This window comes from Marmota flaviventris, chromosome 2, assembly GCF_047511675.1.
Source record: "Marmota flaviventris isolate mMarFla1 chromosome 2, mMarFla1.hap1, whole genome shotgun sequence".
Taxonomy (NCBI): domain Eukaryota; kingdom Metazoa; phylum Chordata; class Mammalia; order Rodentia; family Sciuridae; genus Marmota; species Marmota flaviventris.
Genome location: NC_092499.1, coordinates 70,169,786 through 70,180,632, shown reverse-complemented (window position 1 = coordinate 70,180,632; position 10,847 = coordinate 70,169,786). Strand labels below are relative to the sequence as shown.

Here is a 10,847-nt window from a genome sequence, read left to right as displayed (position 1 = left end):
AAGCAGTTAACTGAGTTGAACAACTTAACATCTATCTCTCCATTGGTTGCTGGTTTCCACATTTCTTGTGTCATCTCTACAGTCAGAATCATGGGTCAGCAATCATGTGACATTCTTTTTTAGTTCCAGATACACAACAGAACATGTCTATCAGTGTACATTATTTTTTTAAATTCTGTATCATAATAGGTAAGTTTTTCATACACTTACATAAATTTTTTTGTGTGTTATTTTGCTAAGGAACCTTTCAACCTCACACCCTTGAACAAATTTTAAAAATACAAATGTAGAACATTCATCACCTTTGGAAAATTGGCATCTCTAACATGAATTATCAAAAGGCCCTTATACCCTGTGGTGCAGTATTTTTATAATAATATACACTATATGAGTAGTTGAGTGTTTATGGTATTGATAATGTCAGCTTACAAGATGGCGGCTGTTCTCCAAGACGGAGGCAGTAGGGTTTTCCTTACATAAGAGCTAATGATTACTATCTAAGTATAACGTTAAAAAAGGAGAGGTATAGTTGAGTGAAGATGCAATTCATGCACAAAACCCATAGCAATAAGTTCTCAATACCCCACACTGCTATCCGACGTAGGCAACAAAACAGTATTTAAATGGAGGGGAAAATAACCTAACACTAAGTTACAGAAAAATATCTATGGAAAGAGATCATAAAATGGTACTTCCTTGGCATTAATCTATAATTTAACTTAACATAACATTGAAGAAATGATAGCTTGATATACTCAGCCTGAGATCAAATTTGTCATGGCAACATTGGCAGGTTGGACCCTGATTCTTCAAATATTACATTGCCTTAGTTAACAAAAAAATCATACATTTTAAAATTACAGAATAGAGGATATAAATAAATGTCAATGTAAAGTGTGCATGCAGTCAACTGCATAATATACAAGCAATATCTATGTTTAATAATCATCTTCTTTGGCAGGCCAGAATCCAGCTGGACATGCAATATGTACATATCAAAATCCATATTGTGTTCATCATATTGAAAGCAAGTGAAAATATATATATATATATATGTATATACTATATATACACACATATGTATATAGATGTATATACTGTTTTTAATATATTAACAAATATATATGTATATGTATATATTAAAAGTGGATTTCATCTTTGTCAGATTCAGGTGATTCAGGCCTTGAAACACTAAAAATATCCTGACAGGGTATTTGGGGAGGTACTTGGAGTGGCATTTGGGATTTGGGAGAAGAAGTCTGGGGTATGCTTTTTTCTGACAGTATTTTTAATATTTCTGCCACCTGTTTTTCCAGGGCAGTCATTCTGCAGCTTAGCAGCTGAATGTCCTCCTTGAGTTCATGTTTGACTTCCTGCAGCGTGGTTTGTAAGGCCTGCTCAGGGATAGGATAAAAGGGGTGCTTGGCATCAGCCTGAATGGGACTGTGCTCCAGAGGACTTCGGGCCTCACCAGCCTTATCCAAACGAAGGTCACTTTTTGTAATTCCACTGTCACAAGAATCCGTTTTCCGTAATGGGTTTTTGGTCACACTATTCTCTGAGTCGCTGCCCTTGGGGTCCTCGGACAATAGCCCCATGGACTCAGCTTTGGTGACATTATTCCAGTCTTCCTTCTTCTCCTCATGGGCCCCCATATTGTTCTTGAGCCGCAGCCACCCTTTCCCGTTTCCATTTTTCATTCGTATGGGGCTGTTGACTTTGAGACATTTTGGGTCAGCACCACCATTGGGCTTGAGTTCCATGGCATCGCGGTTGTTCTGCTTGAGGGATTCACTGGTTTTCACATAGGCCAGAGATGTCTGGATGGGAGTAATCTGTGACACGGTCACCACACTGGTGCCGGTGATGGAGGCTCCGTTCTGTAAGGAGCGGCTCTCCACCTGGAGCTGGCTCCTCTCGGGGTCACTCTGCGTGGAGCCCTGATTCCGCAGCTCCTTCTGCTGCTTGAACTTCTGGAAGAGCTTCCTGACTGGGTGGTCCACGGGGATGCTGAGAGTCACCTCGTTCTTCTGCCTGAGGCGTTCCTCCTCCTCCTTCTTCACATCACTGATTTTACGGAAGATGATCTGTGGAATGGGAGAGAGTCAAACAGGTGAATTTATGATCCATGATGCTCTATGGACATGCCATGGTTTACCAAGCCTTGAACAAATGGGAAGATCCTTTCTCAAGGGGAAACACTACCTACTTACTCGCTGTGCTCTATTTCCTTGTATATCAGTGGGGGGAATGTGACTGAAACAACTGAGCTGAGGCTTTGCTTCTTCTTTACAATGTGAGTATATGTTAGTATATGTGTGCTTGAATATTTGTGTGTATACATATACAAGTAAACAAATATATATCCCTTAAGTTTCCCTGAATACATCCCTATATTTTGTATATTTTCACCTTTTTGTATAAATATAATTGAAATACCTTTTTTAATATCATCCTCTCTTTAGGAGTCAGACAGTAAAAGTTCTTAGCTACAAAAGTATTGAAATTCAGAGATTACCAACATGATACCTGGGTTGGGCGGTGGTAAGGAATCAACTTATTTATGTGGCCCTAGATGTAAAACTAGGATCTATGAGGAAAAGTTTCTCTGAGGCAAGTACCAGTTCAATTAAGCCTTCATTTCAAACTGCTATTAATTACATGAGCTGCCTCAAAAACATATGAACTCCTACCACAAAATATTCAAGCAAACCTAAGAATGCTGTCCATGTGACACTTTTACCTAGGTTGGAGGTTAGACTATTCAAATTCTGATTCTTCAACTTTTAAACATAAAACTAAATAATATAGTACATGTGAGATTAGATGGCTATCCCCAAATACATAAACAAGACTTTATTCAAAGGGTACTTTGAAAATATTCAGAAAAACTTATGCAAAATCAAGAGAAATAAAAATGCTGGCTATATGGAAATTACTACCTATCTTTTCATTTAGAAGTGAACTTAGTAAGAGTGAGTTTTGTTTTATTTTATTTGCTCAGACTTCCGAAAAACAAAGAAAGTGCAGGTGAGGCTGAAAGGAAAATTCAACATGGAGTTATATTAGACAAAACACTTTCTGAATCAGACAATTTTATAACTCAAGCAAAATTACTTACCTCTCTCACCCTCTTCAAGTCATTGATTAAAACAGAAATAGATGTGGAGCATACAATACCTATCCATAAAACACTCTCAGAATTTGTGGGTCCCCCCTCTGGTACTTCCACAAAATACCTCCTACTATCACCTTTCAAAGGTTCTGTACCTTCCAGGGTAAACAAACAAACAAACAAACAAATAAACAAATAAATAAATGATTGATTTCTAGCCAGAAACTACTTGAAGAGTAAGGGAGATAGTAATCCTTCTTCTAAGTAACAACACGTTTTTCTAAATTTTAGATTAATATACCAAATTCAGCTTATCAAGCGTTAATGATTATATTTTAAAATAAGTATTCCCTAAATTCAATAATTGTCTGTAAAGGCCAAAACATATTTCCCTCTCTTTGGCACATGAAATCGTATCTTTTCAAAAGATGTAATACTAATCTTGAAGTCTGACATCAAAGCACCCACAGTTTAATTAGAAATCTTTTAAGGGTTGACAACTTCTTATCCTTCCTAAGCAAACGAGAACATGGACTAAGTCTTCAAGATAACTAACACTCTGTGGACCACACAGACCCAAACATGGAAGCACAGTGACTATTCTCCCATTTCATTTCCTGTCATTGAAGAGGCATTCACTTTTTTCTATGAACTGACAAGAGAGACATAACATAAGTGACTGGCCATGTCACCTTTCACCTTTCCAACTCACTTCTGAGCTTCCTCTTTTTTTTTTTGAAAGCAGCTTTTACATTTGGAGTAAAGGAATCTATTTCAAACTATCAGAGGAGGAGAGCAGGTTCTTGGCACATAGGATCGTCAGATAAAATGCAGGACACCCATGCAATATTTGAGACATACTAAAAAAACATATAATACTTATGTGAAAAAGACATATTGATACACTAACAATATCTGCTATCTGAATTTAATTTTAACTGGGACCCTTGCCTTTTTGTTGGTTAAATTTGACAATGCTATTGGTATATAATAAACAAGAATATTACTCTCTGTAATGTTTACATTAATTGCTATGTAAACTTAACATCTTTTAGAAACTCTAATGAGAGACTTAATATCCCTAATAACTGAGAAATTATGGGCCTCTAAGGTGAGAGCCTTAGGTTTTATATTTTCAGTATAATGGCTAACAACTGTTTGCAGTTCCTATGTACTTACCAAATTCAGAGTGTCTGGTGAATTAAGATTGCAATATGCCCATGAAAATACCAAGAAAAAGTCTTTTTCCAGATTACTTGATCAGAGCTGGCCACCCTTATCCCTCAACCAAGAACAAGAAAGTTATCTGGACTGCTAATATTGAGCTGAGAACAAAGACTCCACCAAAATTCCAGTACAAAGGGAGTCCTGGCACAGGGCAGATCCCCAGTCTGCATCAGGGATCAAAGAAGACAGAATTAGACTAGTGAAAAGAAAAGAAAAAGAACCTGGAAAAGAGAGAAAATTACAATTTGGGACATTAGATGACAGAATCCTGTGTTGCTCACTTCCTTTTTCTTTATCTCTGATGCAGGGAAATAGATAGTGAATGAGGTGATATTAGACATAGCTCCTTTGAAGTTCTAGGGACCTTATCAACATCAAGACTGGCCTTGACTTCTCTCAACTGGAGTTTACAGATCAACACAACCTACACATTCACTTTTTGGAGCCAGCAACACACAATGGAAAAAAACAAACAAACATATGCCTTCTTAGGAGGGCAAAAGTTCTCTGCCCTTAGTTCTTGTCTCTCATTTCCTAGTAGCCTGAATAGGCATTGGCCAGGATTCATGTGGTCTCAGGAAGGAACAGAAGGTAGCTATGTGTGACTTCAGCCCCTCAGAAGCCAGATAAGGAAAAAGTATTCCATGAGGTGGGAGAGGCTATTGCACTCTCTAGAACACCAGTTGCTAGGGACTTTGAGACTATTAAATATATGTATAAAAATGGAGCCAGCAGGGTTTGGCTGTCTCAGAAAGCCAATACTCCAAGGATTGACAACAAGCCAATTGAAATAGACCACTCCTCCCCTTTCCCTTAGCAGCAGACTCACAGAAGTCTTGAGCCTAGTGGAATCAGAAGCATCTATGGAAGCAAAGTTGGGAAGAGTGATATGGCAATGTCACCTACCCAAGGTATATAATTTGAAGTGGAATGAACCTACCTGAAAGCAATAGCACTTGAATTTAATCAAATTCCTCCCTTAAAACTCTAGGTTTTTAAGCCAGTGGTATTTTTTTTTTTAATTCGAGATTGGGTGGAGTTTACTAAATTAGATTAAATTTGTTTATTTTTTTATTATTTTTGACTTGGAACAGATAATAATGACTTACTGAAAATAAGTTATAAAAAGTTTGGACATTCACACATGTGTTCTTATTTACTAACTGTCATAACTACCGTATGAGATTGGCCTTATTCTCAAGTTACAGAAGAGAAAATGGAGGCAGAGTCTAAGTTGTTTGTCTTAGATCACACAACTTGTAAGTGACCTGCACACAAATCCAAGGAGTTGGATTCTAAACAGTCTTAACCATTGCACTCTGTGGCTCCTCAGGGTGACTTTAGTACTTCCTCCTGGGTTCTGTGAAAATCTGGACAGCTGAGTGGGTGAAGTGATGCAGCAGCTTCACACCCAGCAGATAACCCTGCCATGAAGACCATCCCTGAAAGCAGTCAATCAAATAGGCAGAAGTTCTATGCTTGTTGGGTAAATAATAGCCTTAACTAAAAGCAGGGGAGAGAGCTTATGGGAAGCACTCTTCAGACTCTCTCTTTCAAAGGCAAAGCCAGTAGGTTTGCTTCACTCTATCTCTGGGCCAAATGCATGCCGCCATTTTGTAGCTCTGGTTCCCTTATGAGGTGGCCTTTTATTCCTTTTTTACTTCCTTCTACATATATTCAATGAACCTTTATGAAAAAGAAGGGGAAGGGGGAGTCAAAGAACAACTTTTTCTGTACTCTGACACCATGCTTGATCCACTCATACCTAGATTCATCTTTTTCTTTAATGCGAACAGGGATTTTTATGTGTTTTGTTAATTGCTGTACTCTAGTCTCTACAACATTGCCTACCACATTGAAAGCCCTCAATAAATAAATGTTATTCGGTAATTGAATAACCTCCTACATGCAACAAATGTATGTGTATGATAAGTCTATGAATACAAAGTTACAATGAGCAGTTTCTTGTTCCTTTCCTATTTTCCATTCTCTAAATGATGAATCAAAATTTATCTGTAGTAATATTATTATCATCCACCGTGTCTACTATTTCCTCATTTGGAAGTAGATGCTCCATTGTGACATCCCTAGCACCTAGCCTAGCACAAGTAGATAGTTAACAAATGCATGCTGACTCAAAGCACGTTTAAATTTTGACCCACAAGTCAGTTTTTAAAAGGTCTTAAGTCATAATATTTAGTTTCATTGTAAGGATGCAACACCATCCATCAGAAACTCTATTTTTGACTTATGACAATACCAGATTTTCTTAATGAAAAGTAAGAGAATATAGACCTTGAAATTAAAACCATACAAAAATGAAGAGTTCATCATGTTTATGAGGTTTAAAGATTAATTGACTGAGGTGCTGCCATTAGTTGATCTTATAAGAAAAGTATAGTAGTTTTTTATTTTGTCTGAAGTTTTAAAAAATGCATTATTTAACAAACAAGAAAATAAAACATCAGGAGTGACTAATGTAAGTAACTTGCTGTATTTTTTTAAAAATACTATATGTAACAGACCCTCCCTCTAAATCTTTATAGTTTTGAAGATAACTTCATAAGCCCACAATCCAATTTTGAATAATATTGGGTTTTTATATCCGAATAAACTTACATTTCCATGGTAATTATTCTACATTATCATTACAACATTCTCAAATTACTTCTGTGGAATGTTTCCTTTTAAAAAGTGTTTTGTTTTTTTTTTTAACCTTTAACTTTTTACCATGACTTTAATAAAATGGTTCCACTTAAGGATATAATGAAAAGATTCATAAATTTTCTTTAGTAAAACCCAATTAAAATACTATTTTTATTTATCTAGATTTTAAAAACTGCATGCTGCTCATTGGCCATTGAAAGAAACTGTAGATTCTCCGCAATCCATTTGAATCTTTTCATGGCATGACACTTTAATATGTCATACAAAAAATAAAGTATCCTACTAACTCAAGACACAAACCACACAGATTAATCTTATACAATTATGGAATGGAAATGATGATGATTTTTCTTTAGAAAATGAACATTTTTAAAAACCCACAAGTAAGCAATTTTTAAAAAATGTTAAAGGATCTGAGTTCACAAGAGTTCAACCTGTTTGATTAAAATCATGTAAAAGAAAAAAATATGATTATCAACACAGTGTTAAAAGAAAACAGCTTTAAAAAAATCTAGTCTTTGTTCTTTCCTCAGCATTAATAACTTAGATCCTTTGTACTTGATGTACTCTGTATCTGTCTTTTGTCCAGTGGCAAATCAGATTGCTGTTGAACACCATGAAAATTAGGAACAAAATTTAAAAAGAAAAATCAGGAATCAGGTTATGGTTCCAGCTACACTATTGTTGGTAACATGCATAATAGCCTGTCCTGTTTCTATGAGCAAAGAGGTTTATTTCATTTAAGCTTTTCTTCTCTGTGCTTCATTATGTTCTGCGGAACCCATGCTGGAAGGTTTAATTTATTTAAATGATAAAAGCTTCTTAAACTTAACAGGGAACATGGCCAACTGAGCTTTCCATTTCAAAAGTAGGGCATTTGATCATAAAAGTGATATCAAAATTGAATAATTTGAATGTGTACTGAACTTTGAAATCCAATATAGGCAAGGGGGAAAAAAAGGTTAGAATCATTTATTTAATGACATGGTTTTAGTATTATATAATTTGCAGAAAAATAGAGGTGGTTTCTCTGAAATGGGCCATCACTCTCCAGATCTGTGAATCTAAGGAATTGGCCAGGGATGTATTGGTTAGGAAGCTAGTGACTCTAGTTCATCTAACTTTCCTGGGTTGTAGCTGTGTTGGTTTCTTGATTATTACAGTTCCCATAAACCTAGCTATTAATTCTGCCTATAGTCTTTTCAAACCTGGACTAATTAAACAAAGTATTATTCGCTAAACACTACCACATGCATATCAGAGGCGATGAGCTTGTAATAAAGTTTGCAATGATCACCTTTTACAGATGACCATTCTACAAATTCAGATGCAGGTAGGGTGACAAAGATGTGTCTTGCTTTACTTTAGCCACTCAGATCTATTAGCTCTACAAGGGCTCATCACTTATTGGATAATTCTACTTACCCTTTGACACTCAACTCCTCTCTGCCTTTCTTTATGAAGCAGAATCAGTTCCATAATTTGCAGGGTCAAAGGCAACATGAAAATTCAGGGCCTCTAACATCATATGTTAATGGTTATTAATGGTTAAATCCTGAAAGATTTCCCTCTAAGATCAGGAAAGACATAAGCATGTATGATGTTGCCACTTCTATTCAGCATTATACTGGGGGTTCTAGCCAGGGATACTATTAAGGAAAAAAAAAGATAAAAGGCATCAAGAATGGATAGCTGGGCATGGTGGCAGGTGCCTTTAATGCCAGTGGCTCAGGATGTTGATGCAGGAGGATTGTGAGTTCAAAGCCAGCCTCAGCAAAAGCAAGGTGCTTAGCAACTCAGTGAGACCCTGTCTCTAAATACAAAATGGGGCTCAGTGGTCAAGTGCCCCTGAGTTTAATCCCTGGTGAGAGAGAGAGAGAGAGAGAGAGAGAGAGAGAGAGAGAGAGAGAGAGAGAGAGAGAATAGTAAGAATTAAAAATATCTCTAGAAAGGACAAGATCATGTATATAGAAATCCAAGAATCTATCAAAAAACTACTAAATGTTAATCTTCTTCTCCTGCTCTTCGTCCCTACACTGTTCTTAGTTACTCTCCTTATATCAAAGAAAGTGTGGAATATGATATGTCAAGAAATTTGTAATGTTTTGAACAACCCACAATAAAAAATTAAAAAAAAAACTACTAAAGCTAATAAATAGTTTAGCAAGGATGTAGAATACAAGTTAACATAAAAATCAGTTGCATTTGTATACACTAGCAAGGAGCTATCTGAAAATGAAGTTAATAAAAATAATTCCATTGACAATAGCATCAAAAAGAATAAACTACTTAGGAATACATTTAACAAAAAAGTGCTGAACTAATACACAGAGAACTATAAAATATTGAAAATAAATTAAGGGAAATCTAAATAAATAGAAATATATCTCGTGTTTATAAATTAGAAGACAATATCATCAACATGGCAATATTCCCAAAATTGATTTATAGATTAAATATAACCCCTATCAAAATTCCAACTGCCTATTTTTCAGAAATGGACTAGTAAAATTCAAAAGGAAATGGAAGGGATTCAATCAAAATAACATTGAAAAAGATGGATGACTATTCTTCCCAGTTTTAAAATTTGTTACAAAGCTACAGTAATCAAGGTACTTGGTGCTGGAATAAAAATAGAGATATATATAAATGTAATAGAATTGAGAGTCCTGAAATGAACTCATGCAAATTATGGATATTTTTGGTTTGACTTTTTAAAAAAATTAACAAATACAATTGCACATTTGTTTTCGGGGGGAGAGAGAAGGGTACCAGGGATTTAACTGAGGGACACTTGACCACCAAGCCATATCACCAGCCCCATTTTTTATTTTATTTAGAGACAGGGTCTCACTGAATTGTTTAGTGCCTCGCTTTTACTGAGGCTGGCTTTGAACTCACGATCCTCCTGCCTCAGCCTCCCGAGTCACTGGGAGTGGAGTACCATGTGATATTTTGATACACTGTATACATTATGTAATGTTCAAACCAGGATAAATATATTGAAATAGGTGCCAAACCAATTCAATATGGGAGGAATAACCTTTTCAACAAATGGTACTGGAACAATTGCATATCCACAAACCAAATGCAAACATGGATACTCATCTCAGACCATTTCCAAACTTTAACATAAAATGTATCTCAACTCTAAATGTAAGAACAAACTACAAAATTCTTAAAAGGAAAGGTGTTAATTTTAGTAACCCTGAATCAGGAAACACTTCTTTAATGGACATCTAATCCTAAAGACACTAAAGAAAAAAGTAAATGAATAAACTTCATCAACATTAAACAAAGGACAATATCAAAGTGAAAAGCCAACTCACAGAATGGGTGAAAATATTTGCAAATCATGTATCTGATATGGGTGTGGTATCTAGAACTATTATAATTCAACAATAAAAAGGCAAATAAAAGTGATTTTTAAATAGTCAACAGATTTGAATGAACATTTATCCAAAGAAGACATACAGATGACCAATAGGCCCATGAAAAATACTATCATTAGTCATTAGAGAAATGCAAATCTATTCACAGTCAACTTCATGTGCTTGGAACCTCATGATAAATTCTTTCCTAGATACGATTCTCAGGCTTTTAATGAACACATGTTCATGTTCATCCAGGTCCAAACTTGAGAATGGGGTCTTAACTATTTTTTGGGTGCAACATAGCCAAATCCTGGTGCAATGGCCTTTCATTTATGAATTCTATTTTTTAAATTTTCACAAAAGCAAAACCAGACATTCAAGTGACTTTGTCCTGCCTATTTGGACCATTTCCCTTATTCCAATTGAAGAATTTGATTTTATTTAATCTAAGAAAGGCAACTAGA

At 35.7% G+C, this 10,847-nt stretch overlaps 1 protein-coding gene across 1 annotated transcript in view; it reads right to left on the bottom strand.

Annotated features, from left to right (window-relative positions):
- Positions 1–1,139: 1,139 nt before the first annotated feature.
- Positions 1,140–10,847, bottom strand: part of Kcnh5 (potassium voltage-gated channel subfamily H member 5) — a 283,319-nt gene continuing 273,611 nt past the window's right edge. The window contains exon 11 of the mRNA XM_027929653.2: positions 1,140–2,087. Within this exon, the coding sequence (XP_027785454.1) occupies positions 1,140–2,087 (948 nt within the window). The remainder of the gene's footprint in view (positions 2,088–10,847) is intronic.